General features: G+C 42.4%; 2 protein-coding genes across 4 annotated transcripts; both read right to left on the bottom strand.

Moving 5' to 3' along the window:
- Positions 1-1866: 1866 nt before the first annotated feature.
- Positions 1867-10644, bottom strand: IL10RB (interleukin 10 receptor subunit beta). The gene is made up of 7 exons (XM_015881533.1): positions 10450-10644; positions 9301-9424; positions 8526-8692; positions 7171-7337; positions 5824-5974; positions 4230-4387; positions 1867-2629 (listed from the first exon to the last, which is right to left on the bottom strand). Exons 1-7 carry the CDS (start codon positions 10496-10498, stop codon positions 2417-2419), a joined length of 1029 nt encoding a protein of 342 aa, XP_015737019.1. The 5' UTR covers positions 10499-10644; the 3' UTR covers positions 1867-2416.
- A 1076-nt stretch (positions 10645-11720) lies between these two features.
- On the bottom strand, positions 11721-21552 carry IFNAR2 (interferon alpha and beta receptor subunit 2). Of its 3 annotated transcripts, none has more exons than XM_015881495.2 (10): positions 21332-21552; positions 19798-19954; positions 18725-18818; positions 16344-16388; positions 15895-16024; positions 15552-15715; positions 15205-15377; positions 14423-14585; positions 13898-14016; positions 11721-13164 (listed from the first exon to the last, which is right to left on the bottom strand). In XM_015881495.2, exons 3-10 carry the CDS (start codon positions 18783-18785, stop codon positions 12475-12477), a joined length of 1545 nt encoding a protein of 514 aa, XP_015736981.1. In that variant the 5' UTR covers positions 18786-18818; positions 19798-19954; positions 21332-21552; the 3' UTR covers positions 11721-12474. The 3 variants fall into 3 exon arrangements, with proteins under 3 accessions (XP_015736981.1, XP_015736990.1, XP_015736998.1); XM_015881504.2 differs by having other exon boundaries at positions 19798-19951; XM_015881512.2 differs by lacking the exon at positions 16344-16388.
- Positions 21553-22268: the final 716 nt, after the last annotated feature.

The following is a 22268-nucleotide window of genomic DNA, read 5'->3' as shown; positions in this document are numbered from 1 at the left end:
TTTAACTAAAATGTCCTTTGATGTGCACAGGAAGAATGTGGCTTACCCCAGCAGATCCCTCGACTTGTAATCAGTGTTATCTGCCAGAGCTGCACTTGTGAACACTCCACCTTTATCACAGGTGAATTCCCAGTGAGCGCTGTGTGTGGGAGCTGTGAAGTAACAATTAGCACAGCCTACTTAGCCATAAACCCTGGTATGGTGTCAGAAGAAGAATTTAGCAAAGAAACTAGAAGTCATCTTTCTGGAACTCCCCATGAACCAAAGAGATGTAGAATTGAGGAATTTATTCCTATTGCATGTTAAGCAGGGCGCAGCTGGACTATGAATATACTTTTCATTTGGGAGTTAATCACATTAAGGATTTTGATGGTGATACAGACAGCGAGTGAAAGGCAGTCCCATGGGAACTTAAAGCAACTGTTTCTTTGAGGACAGCGTGCTCCATATCAAAGCAAAGTTAACCAAGGTTATCAAGACGACGCTTCCTTTCTCCACTTTGAATTCATTGAAAGAGGAACAATCCCTCTCCTCGTGATACAACAACAACTGGTGTCAGCAGAGACACAAGGGGAAAAACTTCCTCTTTTTAAATGAGGAAAGCCAAACTCTCAAGATTTCAGAGGCAACGTTCTTGAACAGATTCTTGCTGCCTTAATCTAAAGGGACTGTATTTCCGAATAGCCGAGGTTTTTATTTTTCAATTGAGCTTACCAATGAATCTGTGATCAAGTGGCAAACCACAGTGCGTTATCTGTACCATCATCATAATTGTGTTTTCAGCCACTTCTGATAGATGAGAACTTCATTTTCTTCCATGAAAGTCAGCAGTCAGAGAGAGAAAGGGCCTTCCCTGACAGCCTGAGCAAAGGGCAGGGAAATGCCAGTCTTCCTCTGACATCAGCTGGCCAGCCCACTGCTGACATATGCTTTGGTCATAAGAGTGATGCTATGTCATTTTTGCTTTTAAGAAAGCCAAAAAAAACAACCCCAAACAACCCAACCCAACAATGTACAGAAGTTGAAGAAGCTGTTAATATGGAAGAATAGGGAGCATTGCTGCATTTTTACAGAGGCGAGGTGTGCCAGGCGTGCCATGCAAAACACCTGAAAAAACATAGCAAAAATGCCTTCTCATGTTTCCATATCCCCAATGGTTAATTAAAACAAAAGATGATGGAAATTAGGAAGCGCAGGAAAACCTAATCCAAACGACATGGAACTACTCTGTACAAGGAATCAGCGCCTGTTCACATGGCTCTTTCTGCAACAGTTCCTGCAGTGCGTGCTAACAAATCTCAAGACAGTAACCCCAAATGTTGTAATTTCCATGTGAAGTTACACAATTTCATTTGTAACAAATCACTTCTGCTGGCTGCATTTTTTGTCGTCAATTGAATGCAATAACACTTATACAAAAAAATAATAACGTCATCACTCAAAGGGTTAGAGCGCAACACAAAGGTCATTCTTGGTGATACCGTGACAGTGGTGGGGACACAACCTTGGCACAAATGAACAGGTCTATAAATGTCAGATAGCATTATGTAGCATCACAACCAGCTGCCTTTCATTTTATATATTAAAATGAGTGTATGTATCAGTAGGTAAATGAAATGAACCATAGAATCAATCACAAGGTTGGAAAGGACCTACAAGATCATCAGTCCAATCGTCCTCCCATTACTGTTGCTACCACAAGCCACTAAACCATATCTCAGAGCTCCTCATCCAGATATGAACTTTTAAATCTCTCTTAACTATAAAGTTTTCCATGGAGTTCAGTTGATTCCGGATGAGGTCAGCAAACTTCAGTAAGCCATGGAAAGTTCCTTAGCAAGGATGAATACGACCTTGCAATGCAAATCACACTGATCATTCATGTTTGGTTTATTACAATGGTACATTACTCGCTGTGAGTAACTCCACAGTTTTGCATCAGGTTAAAAAAAAACAAAACAAAAACAAAAAAACCCCAAACAATTAAAAGATTACGTTGCTATGGATATCTTAAATATACACACTTTCTCATTAGAAAAATAAGTCTGGTTGGCTCTTTCTTTGCAAAATGTGATCTGTAAAAACCTTATATAGCATGCCATTGTAACTAGCTGCTGTAATAAATAGTTCATCCAAGTTAAATTAGCTAGTATCCCATTTCTGATATTTCCTTTTTAAATTAATGGCATAATATAGCCAGAGTATTGCTACAACTCGCCAGCGAGCCACTAAAAACTGTGGCAAAAAATTATGTATCATTTACTTTCACAGCCATCAGCAAGTGTCTTGGACTTTAAAAAACAACGTCAGAAGTCTGTGCTCAGAGTTTCAAGTATGAATTTCCCTAAGAATGTAGCAATAAGAGAAACTTAACAGCCTTTGCTTTTCTTTCAGTCTACTGAAGTGTGAGGAGTGTTTAGTCCCTTTCCAAAGGTGGTACTATTTCTGAATCAGAAACTTCTTGTTCGGAGTCCTGATGGTGCTCTGTTGTTTCACTGGCCTCTTCCACAGTCTCATCACTTTGACTTTTAGGTTCTTCTGAAATGACAGTGAGCCAATCATGAATATGATGCTCTTCTTCTGGAACTGGAGAAAAAAACTGCGAACTACTAGGAGGCTTGCTCAAAAACTGTGAAGGAAAGAAGAAATGAGAGGTAAGTTGCATTGGTCATCCAATCTTGCTTGCTTAGTTTTATATTGTTTTCTACACAAGCTGACTTTCTTAATCCATAGAAGTCCTTTAGAATGCTGACAACAGAGTAACCCCTTTCCACCCTGCAAACCTGAAGTGCCCTTATTTGTAAGAACCAACCTCGGGGCAACCAACCTTAACGGAACATAAACTTACTTTCTTTATAAAAGACAACTTCCTAGGTCTTGTTTGAGAAGAAAAATAACAATGAGTTTGCTGTAGGTAGAAGAGTCTACAGAGAGATTTGTAGAATAGCTTCAAGAGATGAGAATCATCCAATCCACCTCAGAGAGATGTTAGCTTGATACACTGAATAGTGTTGTTTTAAATGTCAACATAAAACATAACTATTGGGTAAAGGATAGGGAGGTAGATCTACAGATGGCTATGACTTCGCAGCAGCTCAGCTCCAGGTTCAGCAACTGCTGAGTGCTGAGCATATGCTTAACTTAAAGTACAAGGTGATTGCTAAGCCTGCAACAAAGCTTTAGCGTACTAAATCCTGAAGAAGGAAAAATGGAAGGCTGAGGAAAAGACTTCAGGAAATTTAGAGCAAGTTAGCAACTTTTGCAACATGTAACACTCTGCATAACCGTGTTCCTTAGAAAAGATTCTGGTATAGCATAATTGATTTTAAGTTGCTGCATGGGTAACAAGGTGTTGCTCCCCAGAAGCAATGGCTTATTTTATCCCAAGTCTTCAGGTTTCACTAAATTCTTTGCTTGAGTTGAGTTTTAGTACATTTGTGTAAGAACCATTTCAGAACAGGTGTACAATCTGAAGTGTAAAATGAGATAGTGGAGACAGATCTCAGCTGCTCGCCATCTTAAAAGAGGAACCATGGGTTAACACCTGCTATTCTCTGACTTCAAAACACAAGACAACAGCCTGTTTCTAAGCCATAGAAAGCCTCATATTACAGATTATGTAACTGCTTTAGGAATAAAAGTCTATGCCCATTTTTTTAGTTGTCCAGCTTTTAAGTGTTTTGGACTATTCTGATGCAGAGCAATCCAGAATTACAGTATTTTAAAGTTTATTTTACACCAGCATTCTTCAAAAGGAAGTCTGATTTCAGCACTGTGCTTATATCTATGCAGAACTCAATGAAGAAAATGTGGTAAAGTTAATGCAAAGTTTATAACCTTGAAGTGTCAGAAACTAAACACTAAATGAACCCATTTCCACCACCGTGCTCCTGCTGAAAAGTACCTTCTTTTGTCAGCTTTTCCCACCAAAGCTCACAGCTTCATCACTTACACTTAGTTGAATAAATTGTCTTTAGTTCACGTATGGCAGAAGAGCAAGAGCTACCACACACAACAGATATATAGTAGCAGACCACACAACGGGCTCTTCAGAGCACCTACCAATAACCATCACTGATCTTTATCATCTACAAGCCTCCCAGATAGCTGACAAACAGAAGCAAAAGAAGAGTGCAAAATAAAATGGAAAAGTTTGGCTGCAGAGAAGCTTTGAGAAGCAGAAAGTCGTATTGAGAAGGCCGATTTTAGTTATTAAGTAGGGAACAAACCTCTTTCAAGTGTTGCGGTAAAATATAGGAAGGGCAGAAAACATCCTTGGTGAATCGGTATAGACACCAAAAGGAAAAGAAACAAACAGGAACAGATATCATAACAGCCAGCATTGATCCTAGAAGAACAGTCACAACTATCCACACAGGAGTTACACCTGCAAAGAGACAAATACATTAAAACTGGAATTACAAATTCTATACACGCTCATCAAATAATCACCTTCCCAATGGAATCATAAAAACACCCAACCTGCCAGGATTACAAAACTGTAACTGCAAACATGAGTCTTTTTATTCCAGGTGTAAAATACATCTTAGCTCTTGTGTTTCCAGTCTTAATAGGCTGAAAAGGTTCTCAGTAAAGTGCATATAGAAACTATTAGCTTTAGAAATTTACAGTTACACTGCTACATGATTCTACATGCAACACTAAGCAGAAGGCAAGTGTAATCATCCCCTGGATGATATGTAAAAAGAAAGCTCTTGTATGCATTTTTTGGTATTTCTGGGGTTGATACATGATACTACCAGAGTATAAGGTTTCATTTTCCTCTTAAGGATATGTGAAGCAGTGGCAGCAAAGTAAAGACACAGGACAAAAGTCTGTAGGTTTCCAAAATACTGAGACTTTGAATTTGTGTCCATTTATGGATTTCACAACAGGTGATGGGAACGATGCAGCCATACAACACTGAAAATATTTTAAGTAAGGATTGCTAAGTGTTGCTTTAGCCACAGATGACCAAGCAATCCCGCTGCCTAACACCGTCTGCAATTCAACTGCAGTGCAGGTAGATAACACATAGCAAAAATATTTAGGAAATTTTTAAGAGGAACAGGTTAGCTTCCCAAAGATGCCTTCATCTCCTCATTAACTTGTGTCTCTGACTGAAGAGAATGTATAAGTTACTTCATTATGTCTATGAAAAAGACATTATGTAGTGCTCCATCCTCCATTTTAACTGATCGTTTATCCTAAATCTCCCTGCTGAGATGGCAGGGTTCAACAATATGGATTGCTGGACTCCATGGGCAGCAGCTAAAGTGGCACGGTTGGAAATGAATGTGGTTTTGGTGCCTAATGGCCTTAAAAATGAAAAGCAATTTGTTTTTATAATCAATTAATAACTACCGTGCTTTACACAGAAAAAAGCACCGTGACATCATGGTACACATTGGCACCACCATCACAAATGGAGCAGACTGCAATTTGGAGTCCAATTCCTTTCTCAGATTTATGGAACAAAAGCTTTAGTACAAGAGTGAGTACAGCTAATGGTAACTGGAATTCAGAAACACAGTGGTGATGAGTGAAGAGCCTGTATTTCATTTAACTCTTACTTTCAAAGTCTGAGCAATGCAGAAGCCTCTGCAGCAAAGTGACTGTGATCAGAGCCACACTGAATTGTAGCGTTCAGTTAGTTTCTAACCCCTCAGTTCCAAGAGTGCATATGTCACCAAATAATACTAAACTTATCAAGGAAAAAGTTTTTGGAAGGTTTACACATTACGCTGATTTTCACTTTGGATGCGTTTTGACATTTTCTAATTGAACACCATGTTTATAACATTCTGATGCTCCAGACCTTACCATTATGGGTAGTCTGCTCACAAAGCTCTTGACTCAGTTCTCCTGTTTTGTTCCACTCAGGAATAACCCCTTGCACTTGAATACAATACGTCGTCCATGGCTCCAACTGAGATAATATTTCAGAGTTATGCTTAGTATCTATGTGTATTACCTAATAAAAGAGAAGGATACAAAATAAATGCAAAGCATGAGTCCAGTGAATGTACAAAGTAATTTAAATGGCCGTAGGACAAATCCTAGCAGTTACAGCTGCAATGTGAATCGGGCTTTTAAAGGCAGAATGAAACACTTTACCAGTGTCAAATAACTGGTAACTCTCACTGATTTCATCTCTGGTTGGAGTGTGAGATCACTCAGACCACCGTCTTTGTCTGCCTCTAGCTGCATTAGTGAAGCTGTGGCCTAAAGAGCCCTACAGAGACATGATTAACAGGATGCTTGCAGAGAGAAAGAATTGCGTTCTTTCTTTTCCTGTAATAGAATTTATGACCCTAAATAATTAACAAATCATTTATGATCTTTCACCAGGCATTCTCTAAGAAAAGGCCTTTTGAGTCTAGGTTGGATGTTAGGGGGAAGTTCTTCACTAGGAGAGTGGTTAGGCCCTGGAACAGGCTGCCCAGGGAGGTTGTGGATGCCCCGTCCTTGGAGGTGTTCAAGGCCAGGTTGGACGGGGCCCTGGGCAACCTGATCTAGTAAATGTGTATGTTTGGTGGCCCTGCCAGGCAGGGGGGTTGGAACTACATGATCCTTGAGGTCCCTTCCAACCCGGGTCATTCTGTGATTCTGTGAGTTGAGTGACAAACCAGCCTGGGAAAAGGCTGTCTATGTCTATCAGAGAAAGCAGGCAAATAGAAAGCAACGAGGTAAAAAAGAGACTGCAGGAACAGAAGGCCCCAGCCATGGTGTTACTGAAGGCTCAGTGTTCCACTAAGAGCACAAACACCAGAACGGCACAAGATTTGAATCTATGTCAGCTTATCACCACATTCATAGATACCACTGATGTCACAGCTTCTATGTTTACCCTTGACTGTGTGTGTGAAATGCACAGACTTGGTGGGAAGACTGCACCACAAATCAAATCATCACTTCTTGAGGGAATTAAGTCTTATAATGTACTAGTTCTTTCTAATTAAAGAAGGAGCAAATCATCTCTGCACTATTGTTTAGCTACACAACTATCTGCCATTTTGCTCTGAATACCAGTTGCACTCACTAATTAGTACTGATATATTTTTATGCCAGTACAGTTATTTTGTTGAAACTTCATATCAACACAGCATTTTACCATGAAAACCCTATATCAAAGTCACAGAGTCACAACATCCTGGAGGCAGAAATTACCTTCTCATTGCTGCCTTTCTTCCAGTACAGTATTCTGTAATTCCATGAGCCATAATATTGCTTCAGAGACCACTTGTCATGCTCACGGTCAGCAGCAGGGCCTGTGAAGTCCACGTGCAAAGTCCCTGACTCAGACTTCACATTCACACTGGGTGGCCCAATGACCGCTATAGGGAAGAGACCAAAGAGCAGAATTCAGTTTTACGTTGTTTCTGTTTTGAATTTTTATATAACCTGTGACAATTCATGCTCTAAATCTTTTGTATTAGAAGAAAGTAATTTTCTGTCCCGAGTCAGGCATAAATAAACCCTTTCTTAGTAGAAAGGCTCTTCAAAGAGATTTGTTTTTGCAGATCATACGCTCAATTCGCTCAGTTCTCTTTTTCCAGCTGTGGGCACCCCTTGGAGAGGAAGGACTATTTCCATGCGTTATTACTCACTTCTCCTCCTGAGCTGCACTGTTGCAACATCTGTTACCTGAGGTGACCTTCCAGTGAAGCATCTCACTGTGATTGTTTTGACGAACTGAAACACTTTAATTACTTCTGTACATCTTGACTGAGCTCTTTATGTTAAATATTTTTTATATATATATATACACTTTAATATTATTACATATTTTATATGCGGCCCCACGACAATTGCTCTTCACTCAGTGCAGCTCAAGCAAGCTAAGAGCTCGGACACCCACATTAATTTGCAGTGTTGTAGTTTGTTTATTGTGCTGTGTTCCAGCACTTCAGTTCAGGGTAGATTAAGTTACATCAATATTGTGCTTTTGGAGAGATAACTAATAGAAATGTTTAGAACAAGGCTGTAAGATTACTCTGAAATTCAATGAAGCCTTGTCTAGTATTACATGTGAAGTTGGTGGCCCTGCCTGTGGTGGGAGGTGTGGAGCTTCATGATCCTTGAGGCCTTTTCCAACCCAGGCCATTTTGTGATTCTGTGATCTTAGAGGTCTTCTCCAACCTTAAAGGACCCTGTGATTAATATCTCTCACTAAGGGCTGTATTACTTCACTAACAGAAAGACAGTATTGTACATTTAAGATCATTTCTTGATGAAAAATCAAACTTTTGCTGTGAATGCCTCCTTTTAAAAATAGAACAAAATAAAACCTCCCCCAAAAAGGTTTTGAGTCCCACTGCTAATAGGTAAAACAGTGAATCTCCAACATTTTCTGAGAGCAACTTCCCTCTTCAAAAAATGAAAGTGTTACAAGCAACATCTTATTTTTCAACATAATTACATTTAAAATTGATTTCTACACTACAGCTTTTCTTGTGGAGCCACATTCTATAGGTGTATCAACAGCAGATGACATTTTCATGGCAGATTAAAAGAAGGCTTACTGTCAGCCATTGGCTTAAACCTGACAACCGCCCAGTCCGAGTGCTCATCTTCCACCTCCACCCTGACTCGTAGCATGTAGGCTCCATAAACAGACAGAGAAGAGACGTCGCACTCTGTGACATTCAAGTTGGTTTTCACATTGTTAAAGTTCTGCTTAGGGAAAATGCTGTATGGAAGAAGGGGGAAAAGGGAAAAAAGTAAATGATGGGTGAATTATAAAATGGACAAAATATTTTTCCTGACAGAGAACAGGGACAGTGACGTATCTGCTTCTTAATACACCCAGTTATGACTCACAGGCAAGGAAAGGTAGATCAAGTTAGATTATCTCTAGCATATACATGCACATTAAGTACTTTAAAATTACATATACATTCATTATAGTCTTGGAGATTAGAATTATGAGTCAGAAAACAGAGGCCCTTCTCTTGGCAGTGGTTACAAAGATGTGATTCAACAGACACTAGGTATTAGACCAGACTGCAAGTATTGGACAATACCTCTATGTGTGTCTTTGCTCTCTAACTGATTCTGCTGGACCCCTCAGACATACATCTAAGAGAGAGCTGGGGAAACACAGCCTAAGAGCTGACTGGGGACTGTGTAATATGAGATTATGCTGCTGGGGGTGAGAGATCAGAGAAGGCTCCTCAGCAGGATTACAGCTGTCAAACAACAGGTGATGGCTGTGCAGGCAGTGAAGAACATACACACAGCTCATTCATAACAGCCAACTCCAAAATGTGTTTCCAGTTCTGAAAAAGCCAGCCTTACCTTTTGGCCTGGACGGTGTAACTTAGATTGCCTTTGTGAACCCCAGGTGGGTCCCATAGTAAAACACTCCTAAAATTTACTGAATTTATCCTTGCATTTCGAGGCTTGGGCACTATTCCAGACACTGGGGGAGCAATCAGCAACAGACATTTTAGTATGCCTTCCTCATAAATAACATAAATACAACCCTCCCTTCCAATCCCAGCCTTTAAAATGTTTTCTTAAAGAGACTTTAGCATGTGCTAAACAAGTAATAAACCCCTGATACATATCATTAGTCTCAAGATTGCTCAACAAAAACAAATCAGCTGGCATCAATGACTTCCAGTAAGTACTGCCTTCACAATAACATCACTTCCAAGCAATGACTGTTCCCACTTATGATATGTTGCCTATTAAGCTGCCTGCACAAGCTTTCACTGACTGCCAATGCAATCTGTTTCTCAGCGGTGCTGCTGTAGTACTATGGCTAAACATGGATGAGGGGATGATTTGTTTTTTCATGCTGAAGGGGACCACAAACCACAGATCCAGAATGCATTGGGTTGGAGAAGACCTCAAAGCCCACCCACACCAACCCTGCCCTGGGCAGGGCTGTCCCCACCAGCTCAGGCTGCCCAGGGCCCCATCCAACCTGGCCCTGACAGAAGAGCTTCTCTGTACAGAACCAAAAGAATGAATAGAAACCCTACAGATATCATCACTGCGTGGATTAGTGCTGATGCCTATAATGCTTTGTTCATCCCTTTTAATAGTCACCCTTTGGAAAAAGGGAGATAAACGAGAAGTAGCCTTGAAGACAAGAGATGTATGAAGTCTGCCATACAGATAAAGGTGGTATTAATCTGCATTCTTCATAAGCGACGAGAACAAAACTGAAATTAAGTAAAGGAAGTCCTCAAGCAGCACCGTCCGTAGTCCATTACAGCTACGACTTCATCATTATAAAGCAACAGCTGATACCGAAAGGAAATCGAAAAGACCTTGCCCCGCACCGCAGCACACCTGCACCTCGTAAACAAGCCTCACCCCACCGCTGCTCCAATAGCTGAGGAGCGGATCCCCAGCAGCCCGGCTCCCCACACAGGCCGGCTCCCACCGCAGCGGCCCGGCCCGGGGCACGCCGCCTGTCCGGCCTCCAGCACTCACCGCACAGCAGCACGCAGCCCCACAGGGCGCCCCGCACGGCGGCTGCCATGGCGGCTCCCCCCCGCCGTCAGCCGCCGCCTCACGGAGTCGGGCGCTGCCCCAGCAGCGGGGCTGCCCCGCAGCCCTTCCGCACTGCTGCGGGCCGGGGCGGGGCGGCGTGGGGAAGGCGGAACAGCTGTCCTGAGGGAAATTCCCTCTCACAGCGGCACCAGGGCTTGAGGTGAAACGCAAGCGGCACCTGGCGTTCCCCTGGCCTCGCTGTATGGAGGGGCAAAGTCGGTTTGTGTAGATCTGCAACTTACTCACTTGGCATGATCCCACCTGGCGAGGAATTGTACCTGCTCATTTACTTCTTCAGAACTACACGGTATATTTTAGTAGCGTATTTTTAGAAATACAGCTGTTGAGTTGTTGTATTATGTGATTAGTTCTTGCTTGCAAAACTGTGATAGCTTTTAGATGTTGCACTGTGGACTAGAAAGCAGGTTGTAAGGCTGTTCTGTTTTAATGAGAACTTTGGCAAAAGAAACACAGCAATGAGAAGACAAAAGTAGGCTAACAAACATCAAGAGGAGCCGCACAAGGCCAAACTGCCTCATCCATGAGTACAGCGGGATGCAACAAGCAGACGTCAAGATACTCCCCTCTATCCTCCTTATCTTCTACACCCCAGTATATATCATTAAAAGACAGGTTGCCAAACTTATCTCTATCCAAGGATGAGCAGATGTCCAGAAATAATGGCTGAATGGGCAAGTGTTACGATTTTGGTACCCATAAATTACTTATAATAGGCATTCTCCTACTGAGCATGCATCAATGAAGAAAGTTCATCTGGAGAACAAGTGAGGAAGACCACTGGATGAAGTAAAAGACTGTCAATTGGACTGCCATGATGCTAACAGTACATTAGACAAGGGGGTTGGAGCTTCATGAGGTCCCTTCCAACCCGGGCCATTCGTTGATTCAGTGATGTCATCTTTGAAGTGCTTATGGTGGAAATGTCCCCAGTGCCTCTCAGCACCACCAATACAGAATTCCTGACTGGATGCAGCAGTCTCTTAAATGTGGTACAGCACCACAGAGATCGCCCTCAGCTCCCCCAGTCAAAAGAATGACTGTCAGACACACCACCTGCCAGAAAGTGCTGAGAGAAGTGCTGAGCCCATCAGCAGGAAGAGAGAAGAGTTTCTTACCTGGCGAAGTGACACCTACAAATGTAACTTAACAATTGCATGAAGGAATTGCTGTTAAGAATTCACAGACAGAAGTATGAAAAAATTGCTTTTTATCAAGTGTTGGAAGTACAACTTTGTACTCCAGTCATTTTGAAATGTCATATAAACATTAAAAAGTAGTACGCAAATACACAACATTGTATTAAAAAGGTATACATATAATGCCTTGATTCACAGTAAGAACTCTCGAGTGTTCTTTTCTGGGCATTTTCACTTCCCTTCCCCACCCCTCCGTCATTTCATTTGATCAGCTTTCTCTGTGCAAATATAGAAATCAGTTCACTGAGTTGAACCCAGTGAACACAGTCCTTCTAGCTGTGACCCACCCAGCAACAGGTTTCAGAGTAACCCACCAACAGAGCTAAAGAACGGTAGCAGAGCCCTTTCACACTAAAAAACAGGCAGGTTAAAAGGCAGCCCGCTCAAATCTCCCAGCTCTATGAGCTACCTCCTCACTTGGGTTTATAGAAAGTATTTACTATGTTACAGCTAAAAGGTACAATATGGTATTTAACTTCATAACAAAATAACACCTCCCTTTTTCTGCTACATCCTAACAGCGCTCTTCATTCTTCTGTAGGTAACATAACCTGATTAATACCTGGAAAGGTCATAGAAATATTTGTTACAAATAAGTCCTGTGTATTTCTGGTACATGGGTATATGTTTTCAGAATGTTAAAAAGAAATAAAAATGACAAAAAGATCAGATCTGTCTATTCAGTCCAGAAATGGCTAAGCTGGATGATATCTATTGGTATGCTACAAATTATTAGTGGTTCTGTTATTCATCTTCGTATGTATTCACTTTTTGGGTCCATTTCTGAATCTGATGAGTCACTCTCAGTGGAAGAACGAGATGAAATTTGCCACACATCAGAGCTGTTTAGACAATGTGGTTTCTGTGCGCTTTCTGTGTCGTCGAGGAGTTTTGGTTCAACAGCGTGTGTGCATTGCCAGTCAACGGCATCTTCTTGGGAAGAGAGGAGAGCTGCAGAACTATCTGCAGTCTCTTCAGAGATTCCCAGAAGCACAGACTTTAAGTTTATGGTAAAGCAAACATTGTTCCTTGATCTATGAGAATAGGTGCAATTTTCCTCAGACAAAGGACTGAGTAACTCACTATCCGTGTCTTTCTCTTCTTCAGCATCCATCTCGTTTTCTTCAAAGACTTCTGGGTCATCATCTGGATTTTGACTCACCCGGCTGCTACTGTCATCACATGTACTGCTCGTAGAGTGCTGCACAAATACATGAGATGTATCAGAAGATTGAGGTGCTCTACGTACGATATCACGCCTTGTGTAGTCATGATCACTTATGGCATCGCTTTCACTGTCATCGCTGTCATCTTCGTTGCTGACAGCCCCAACAGATCCTTCCACCTTTTTTTTAACCTCTTTATAAATGATCTCTACAGAGGCTATTTCTTCAGATTCAAATGTACATGGTAAATAGGTAAACGTCTTCATCAATACCTAAAAGAACAAAGCGGATCAAAAAACAACAGACTATAAGCCAAACTGGTACACTCACACAGGAAAGTCTGAAAAAATACCCCAACCATGAGGCTGTCAAACAAATGATTCTCTTTGTGCCACACTGTCAGCTTTTCTGCAGAGGTCAAGGCATCTAGGACTTTTCCCTTTTCTCCACTCCTGTAACGTGACAGCCCTCACTTCAAGTCAAGGCACACAGCATCAGACTGTACCCTACCTTAGCTATGGACTTATACAAAACCCTGTCACTGACCGAACTGACTGAAAATAGCTTAGCATTTGGAGGTGATGCAGGTACTGCTTTGTGTTTGACAAACCTCCTCCTTGGGTAAGTTTTCTTCCAGAGCTATTCCTATAGATCCTTCTTTTTGTTTGTCCGTTTGTTTTGGTGTAATTGTCCTGGCTCAGATATACTACAAGAAATGAATATGCTGAACAAAGGACTTACATATACTAGATAATTTTCAAAGGCTAGAAAAGTCTCTTTATGCAGGGTGCTCTGCTGGGGAATCCAGCCTGCTCCTGTGCACCACAAGGTGCTTGTTTAAGTGTGTGTGATTTAGTAGCCTATAGACTATCTATGATACAAACAAACAGCAAACTTAAACACTATACAGACATACATTACTTGTACCTAATACATATACTTAGAAATTTTATATGGCAAGCTTCCTGCTTCCAAGCAGGAAGGTTAAATATGAAAATTACATACCAAGGTATCTGGAAGTGATATCTTTCGAAGTATACAACCTCCTAGATGCAGACATTTCAGGATAGCAGCTAAAATAAATGAGAAACATACAGCACCTGCAATTGTGATGCTGTGATAATCTGCAAGTGAAAACAAACAAACAAACAAGCATGAATGAAGTTTTCAATTATCACATTTCACATTCAGAACAGCTACTCAGAATAATTTTGGATAGAAGGGACACCTACAGGTCAAGACAACAGCAAATTTCAAGTTAGAATCAGAAACTAAAGAAAGAAATTACACCAATCTTTGATAACTACAGTTAGTGAGGATTCCAGTCGTTCATGGGATTAGCAATAGATCTGTAACCCCAAATGGATGAGGTTTTATATTTCACTTATGAATCCCCATAATGTTTATCACTTTTGTAATTACTTTCTCTCTCAGTATTTTTAGAATCAACTTGTAAACCTTCTTAAGTACAAAGAAACCACTGGTACCTAATGGAAACAGAAGGCAATTTCTGCATCACAGCACAGTTACCTTTCTCAGCTACGGAGTCTGCAATTGCACATTTCCAGGCTGATGGGGTGGAATGTTTATTTAGAGATGCAGTGATCATAACAGACACACAGTAATTTCTATTCGGATACAATTCTTCAATGACTGTACTAAAAGACTCTTCGGTGATTTTCTCGGGTGGCCTCTGTTATGAAAGAGAGTGTTTTAAAGTTAACTGTTGACCTAAAAAGAGGGAGTGTGGCACATGAAACTGGAAAAGCTGACATAGTAACTCAGTGTTTTACCTGGACAATTGCTTCATTACTTGTTCTAGCTGTCAAGACGCCTACTTTACACCTACAATATTTCCCATGCAGGCAGTCATCTCTCTGACTAGCCTATTTAGGCCAGTGCTATGCCAGCCCCAGTGCTAACGCCTCCCTTTTTAACCTAAGTTCGGCATAAGTGTCAATTTCAGTTTACTGTTTTTGGTTACAAGGAATGGATTATTTCCTCTGTTTCAAATACAACAAATTTACACACTCAGAGACTGCAGCCTCTCACTGAGCTTTGCCTGCAAAGACCAAGCCATCCCCCATTATACCAGCATCTCCTTATGGGTCATAAGCTAGGCCTTTCAACTGAGGATACAGGACAAATAGGATTCCTTCCTAGGTCTGCGACTCTGCAGTATAATGAAGTCAAGATTATGTTTTCTTCTAAGTATTTTCTGTTCACTTGTGTGAATCTGCTGACCATTAGAGCTATTTTATGCTTTCTATATTTCTTGTCTAAAGAAAGAAATAGAAACAAAAGTTCTTTACCTTATGTTCTTCGTCAACTGTTTTCAGTATTATTTCATAACTGAGATAGTTATATATGTCAAATAAAGACAGCAACTTCCCATTTTTTCTTAAGTGAGTGGATGGCAGCTTCATGGTGATATTTATGCAGCATAGACAGGAACTGACATTAACTTCTGGGGGTCCCAAGTATGCTATTCAAAAAAAGAAAGAAGGAAAAGAGAACGTGGAAAAAATATAGAGTGTGTACTCAGTACCTACGCTATCTCACTTAAAATAAAAGAAAGAAAAAGATAGTTTGTAATGCCTTATTGTAAAGCTAGCAGAACTTTTACACCTAATTGGAACAAAATCCAAAATGAACTTACTATCAGAGAGTGGTGAAAAGCGAAGGAAAGAGGAATTGAATATTTCAGTTCCTACGAAGCTCTGAACAAATGCAAAATAATCATCAGACTCAACTTCAAAATCCTCAGTCAGGTTACAGAAGGGCTGTGCAATTCGTGAGCACTGTTTTGCAATCTTCCATTTCCTGTAAATCAAAACAAAGAGTAATTAAAAATCTACAGCAATCAGTTTGGATCCTCTGTTATATGAAGGCATCTTTGTGGAGTGGAAAAAGCAGAAGGAAAAAAATAACAAGGCTGAGTATTTTGAACTGATAAACATGAGAAGAAAAAAAAAGTGTGTCTTATATGAAGCAAGACTTGCCTGTGGTTATTGTACAGTACACGATAGTAGGTTGGTACAGTTGGATCACTTTGTGCCTGCCAGGACAAAATGTGCTGAAAGTTGTTGGATGTCATTTGTAGATTAGAAAGTGGCCCCCTCCGAGTCTCTTCTAGAAAAGGAAGGAAAAAAAAAAGAAAACACACAATAACCATCATCATCATCAATATGAATGACACAATTTGAGATTGCAACAAATCTAATCAATAAACCTGATTAGAGAAGACCAATATTTGCCCCCAGGTGAAGCAACCATATAGCAGAATAACAAGTTCAGCACAACAGCAACAAAGCAAAGGACTGTCCCCCTGCGTTTCATGTAAGTTCTTTCTTCAAGAAGAATGAAGCTGTAAAATGCTGCTTGGTGAGGACATGCAAGTCTTCTGAACAGTATTAGGAAAGGTGTTGGAAAGACAATAGAAGCATCTTACCAGGCAAGCTGCCGCAACAAGTTGCACACAGAATGCTGACGAATGCTGGAAAATTAAACTATGTATTAGTGGATAATTAGTTTACTATTGGCAATATTAATCCACTATGGTCAGAGACAAAACTCAGTATTCCTTTGGTGGAAGTGTTTCCACAGTCCTTTGACTTAACTTTGTATGTGATGGGGTTCTTTGTTCCACAACTTCTTCCACCTGCTTTTCTCAGTTTACTTCCTTCCTTCCCTTCTATCAGAGTACAGGACGTCACCTTCTCCAACCACTGTAGTTAATTCATACAATTCCTGGCTCCTAGGAGCTGGGGTTATTTAACTAGCTGTGGTTCGTGCTTCAATTGATCCTCAACAAAAGAGATTCAAGACTCAGTTCTAACAAATCTACTTAAGATGCTCTTATCAAATGGTGTCTTTAAGGATTCTAATAGCTTAAGGCCGATTTATCCATAAAACACCATGTTAAGTCAGAATCTTACAACCCTTCTGAAATAAAATGAAGAACATTAAGGACTCATCTTCAGTAATGAAAGGACAGATGTATTTTGCTAAATGTGGGGAATCCTCAAGCCTGTACATATAACTTTGGCATCAGACGTCTGTTTTCAGTCACCTAATTCATGTAACTCACTCTCTAGTTCAGTGGCCTCTCCTTCCCAAATAAGAGCTTGTGCCCTGTTTCTATAACACTACCCTGTGTTTCCAACTCTTTCTACACAATTCTGTTCTCTGCCCGCAAAAGAAAATAAAAACCACAAAAGAAAAGAAAAAAATAAATCAGAAAATGCTGAAACATTTTTTCTCTTCTGTCACAAGGCACAGTTAAAACCATATTCAGCCATTCAACCAGGCCTACTCTCAGAGCAATCTCCTGAACCCAGTCTTCTTGCAGACTCTGACATTCCAGACTACCACATCCTCTTGTATAAGCTCTGCAAAAAGTCATCCTCTCATCTAGATTCTCAAAACCATCACAACATTCCCAAAATATCACTAGCGTGATACCTTGGTTGAACTGTGTTGACTAATACTTTAACATGTATCTTATGCCAACTGCATCCTGGCTTGTATCAGAAACAGTGTTGCTAACAGGAGCAGGGAAGTAACTGTACTTCTCTATTCAGCACTGGAGAAGCCACACCTACATACTGTATTCAGTTTGGGGCCCCTCGCTGCAAGAAAGACATGGAGGTCCTGGAGAGTGTCCAGAGAAGGGCAGTGAAGCTGTGAGGGGCCTGGAGCACAGGCCTTATGAGGAGTGGCTGAGGGAGCTGGGATTGTTCAGCCTGGAGAAGAGGAGGCTCAAGTGAGACCTCACTGCTCTCTACAGCCACCTGAAGGGAGGCTGTGGTGAGATGGGGATGGCCCTCTTCTGTCATGTAACAGTGACAGGACTAGAAGGAATTGCTTCAAGCTGCACATTAGGAAATACTTCTTGGTCAGGCAGTGGAATGGGCTGCCCAGGGAGGTAGTGGAGTCACCAGCCCTAGAAGAATGTGTAATTAAAACTAGAACAATTCATTTCTTCCAAGCTAGCAACAAATCACCTGTCTGGAAAAAGCAACCTGCAGGTATGAATAATAAGGCAATACTTTAATTTTTGTTATTTGTTACCTGAACACAAGCTCAGATTTGTGTTCACACAGCCTTTAGCACACTGAGAACACAGCATCAGTATGCAGGCTCTAGTAATGACACACTTCCAATGAGTACCCTCTTTGGATTAGGAAATGCAAACAGTCATTTGCCTTTCTTCCTTATCCCAGACACCTCATGTCAGCTGTCTTGCTGAAGGAATTCCTGTTGACACAGATGTTTTCCTTTTCTCTCTGTACTTGTGATGTTTGAATACCTCACCCCTTTCAAAACAAACCCAGTTCCTCTAGAATTCAAGCTGCTTCAGTAACTTTGTTTCAACAAACATGATTAACAAAGGTAGTTGGAAACCCCCCATCACTTACTACTTGATTCTTTATAAAAGGGAAACAAAAAGGAAAACATAAGTATTAGAACTCTTTCCCACTCCCATCACATAATAGCCAACAAACTACATTACACTTGCTAACTCCGTGACCTTATAAGGAGTCCTTAGGAAAAAAATAAGGACATGAAAAATAATGTAGTCAATAAAAGCTCACTATTATATATTTAGAGATTCAGTACGCTGTTTCAAAGCAATATTTTTCTAAGGGGAAAATCTGGTTTATTTATAGAATGGTATATGCAGAATATAACATACTAGATATTTGATTCTGTCAGTCAAATTCTAGAGATAATAACATCAAGGCATCTTACTTCAGTAACTCAGGAGGAGTCATAGTGAAAAGCCAGCAGTTCTACCTCTCTCCCAGTGTACAAGTAGAGGAAACTTACCAAGCTGATAAAAACGCAGGGGTCCACCCATCAGTGTTTCCACAGTGATAAGGAAATACATCCTGACTGTAAAATGAACATTTTGCTCCTGTACCTGCAAATATATTTAAAACAGTCACACTCAGCAGACAGTGTTGGTGTATGACTTGTAAGTAAAATGAGGCCCGTGTACAAAGAATTATGCACTGGAGGAAGAGGCACTGGCACTGAAACAATCGCTGCTATCATCAAGGTGGTGTTCCTTAGGACAACCAATTTTCCCATCCTCTCCTCAAAAGGAAAGGGCTCCTATGATTTCAAAGAAAATAAATACCTCCAGCACCGTATGACTATTTGTGCAAAACAAATAGTTCAGTAGAGTAGCTAGAATTTAATACTGTGGCCAAGTAGACCATGCTCTAACTCAACATGCTATTTTAAAGGATTCTTGGTTTTCCTTTTCTTTTCTAATTCGCCTACCTGAGGTGCAACTCTTCCTCTGCTCAAAGGTTTAGTGTGATTACAGGAAGTCACTGGTTAAGTGTCAAGAACCTTAATCTGTGCAACTGATAATCATAATTACAAAGCAATAAACTCTTTCATCGCTGAAGCGAAAGCTCTTTTTCATTTCAGCTTGGTTCATTTCATTTATTTGACTTTCCCATTCAGATCAAGCTTACAGATTTCAGAAGTAGAAAAAATATCTTTTCTGCTTTCAACAAGCTGAGCTAACCAGCTTCATCCAGAAGCTACACAGAAAACAATGTTACCTTCACAGTAACTTTAAGGAATTATGCCATCACTAGCCCACCACAGACCCTTGCAGTATATACCGTCATAAATAACTATCATACTCTTGAATATTTCTTACATATTCTAAAGCTCAGCACCTTAGAACACATAAGAAAACTGCGTCTTGAGTCTGCACAGCTGCTTAAATCTATATGGCCTTGGCAAACTAATCAATTGTAGTGGAAATTCAAAGGGAAAACCATTTCTATCAGAACTGTTACTAGTTTTTGTCACTCCTTACAGCCTCAGCAACCCTGAGAGAGAAGCCAGGGAAACACCTGTGACTCCAGCCCCCCACTCACCTCATAGGCCAGCTCCAACACAGTAACTGGGTTGGGTACTCCTGGGTGCTGCTTGAAGTCTCCAGCACATTGTAAACTCAGCTTCACAATTTCACCTCATTTGCAGAGGCGGTTCATCTTTAACTTGAGCTCAGGCTAGGCTGTCTTGGATTGACTGCTGCCAATCAAGGGAAAATAAATAAATGAATAATGATGATAGCAATTTCTGAAGTTTTGAAAAATCACTGGCTTGTATTTCAGAAATGCCTCATGCCATGGAATTAGGAAAACACAACATATTATTTGAAACAAGCAGACTGCATGCTTATTTATAGAAATCTATGTATTTCAATACTGATGGGCAGATGGACACGGAAGAGATACCTTCTGTATGGAAGTCAGCAAAGGAACGTTACACGGGCAGTATGATATATGAGCCAGTTTTATTACAGAAACCACAGAAGCGAAAGAACTGCTCAATCTGAATAAAAGAAAGCTCAGGGGACACCTCATTCTCTCTACAACCACCTGAAAGGCAGTTGTGGTGAGGCGGGGGTCAGTCTCTTCTCCCAGAATGAGTAGTAATTGGGTATTTGGAACAATTTCTTCTCATCAAGAGCAGTGCTGCAGCGGCACAGGCTGCCCAGGGAGGTGGTGCAGTCACCATCCCTGGAGGTGTTCAAGAGCCGTGTGGATGTGGCACTGAGGGACGTGGGCAGTGGGCATGGTGGGGGTGGGCTGATGGTTGGACTGGGTGATCTGAGAGGTCTTTGCCAACCTTCATGATTCTATGCTCTATGCTGCACAGGTGTGGCATCAACTCAAGTAGTGTGTGCAGTTTTGGGCACTGCAGTACAAAAAGGACACACGAAATTATTAGAGAGCATCCAAGGAACGACTACAAAGATGGTGAGAGGCTTGGAAGGGATAAGAGTGGTCCCTCGGTGTGTCCAGCGCAGAGCAGAGGAGCTGATGGAGGCCTGATGGCGGCTGCAGCTCCTCACAGGGAGCGGAGGGGCAGCGCTGAGCTCTGCTCTGTGTGACAGCGACAGGGCCCGAGGGAACGGCATGGAGATGTGCCAGGGGAGGGGCAGCTGGGGGTCAGGGAAAGGGGCTGCACCACAGGGCGGTGGGCATGGAACGGGATGCACAGGGCTGTGGGCACGGCCCCCAGTGCTGGAGTTCAAGGCGCGTTTGAACAACGTCAGATATGGGATCTGAACGCTGGTGATGCTGCGTGGAGCCCGGAGTTGGGCTCGATGATCCCCAGCGCACAGCCTGCCCTGCAACAAGCTGCTGGGGACGCGGATCTCGACCAATAGGGCGCAAACAGAAAGAAGCGGCCTTTCCAGGAAACACCCGCCCCCAAACCGCACGCGGCCGAGCGAGCCCCGCAGACTCCCCTCCCCACGGCAGAGGCTGGGACGGGACACCACATGCGTTACCCCCAATGCTCGCGCTGTTCCCCCTGCCCCCCCCAGCAGCGCGACTCCGACAGCCAGACCAGAGCCAGCCGTCCCGGCCCCGCCTCTGTCGGGGATCTCCGCGGCCGTACCTCGCGGCGGGTGCCATCCTTACGGTGTACGGAGACCGCGCCCGGCGGCTCCCCGCAGCTCCCTGCCGGCCTCAATCGGAGCCGCGCGTCGAAGCGCCCCGCGGCTCCGCGAAGGGCGAAATGGAGCAGGGGTATACGCCGCACAGCGAGCGCGGCCGGGTCCGCCCCGCCGGAGCGACGCCTGGGGGGCGGCACAGACAGCGCGCTGCCGCCCGCCGGGCTGCCGGCCTCCTCGCTGCCGGACGCTCCGCCCTGCAGCACGGTTGGTTCCTTGGTTCGGCCTTGAATACGTCCGCCAAACGCGTCGCCTCTCCGCTCGTTTCGGTTTCTACACGCAAACGCGTCAGCCATCGCTTTGATTTCTGTGTTTATTTATTTGTTAATCATGAGAGAAGCGTTCTCAGAGAGCTGCCAAAGCCCCTGCCGCTGCCCTTCCTCATGCGTGGCTTCTTTGCCTTTGCGTGCTGCTGCGCCCATCCTTTAACGGGTACGCACATGGGTGAGGTGTCTTCCGGGCGAGTGTGTCCTGACGGCCAAATATATTACATATAACTCTTACCGAGAGTTGTAGGGGTTATTCTTGAGAAGATCTTTGTACTTAGGAGGGCAGTGAGGTGCTGGCACAGCTGCCCATAGAAGCTGTGGTGTCCCATCCCTGCAGGTGCTCATGGCCGGGTTGGATGGGGCCCTGGGCAGTCTGAGCTGGTGGGGGCAGCCCTGCCCACAGCAGATGAATTTATCCCATGGGACAAGTGTTATATATGGCATAATTACTTGATTTTGGATGTCCATTTTTGAAGGGCTCTTGGCGCTGGCCAGGTATTCAAAGTTGAAAAACTCCAGTTCTTCAGAGAGGTTACTTGGAAGCAGCCTCAGGAAAGAAAACTAAAGGACAGAATGAATTTTTTGTCCCAGTCTATTCTGCCCTCATGAGGTC

This window comes from Coturnix japonica, chromosome 1, assembly GCF_001577835.2.
Source record: "Coturnix japonica isolate 7356 chromosome 1, Coturnix japonica 2.1, whole genome shotgun sequence".
NCBI classification, from domain to species: domain Eukaryota; kingdom Metazoa; phylum Chordata; class Aves; order Galliformes; family Phasianidae; genus Coturnix; species Coturnix japonica.
The sequence above is the reverse complement of the archived record's forward strand: the minus strand, read 5'-3'. Positions and strand labels throughout refer to the sequence as shown.

Coding starts and splice junctions, on each gene's coding strand:
- IFNAR2 (XM_015881495.2), bottom strand. CDS start 18,785: ATGTATTTCCTTATCACTGTGGAAACACTGATGGGTGGACCCCTGCGT. Junction 16,025..16,343: donor TTGTTGCGGCAGCTTGCCTG/GTAAGATGCTTC, acceptor TTCCTTTTCTAG/AAGAGACTCGGAGGGGGCCA. Junction 15,716..15,894: donor GTACTGTACAATAACCACAG/GCAAGTCTTGCT, acceptor TTTGATTTACAG/GAAATGGAAGATTGCAAAAC.
- IL10RB (XM_015881533.1), bottom strand. CDS start 10,498: ATGGCAGCCGCCGTGCGGGGCGCCCTGTGGGGCTGCGTGCTGCTGTGC. Junction 4,388..5,823: donor TGAGCAGACTACCCATAATG/GTAAGGTCTGGA, acceptor GTCTCTTTGCAG/GTGTAACTCCTGTGTGGATA. Junction 2,630..4,229: donor TACCGCAACACTTGAAAGAG/GTTTGTTCCCTA, acceptor TTTCCTTCACAG/TTTTTGAGCAAGCCTCCTAG.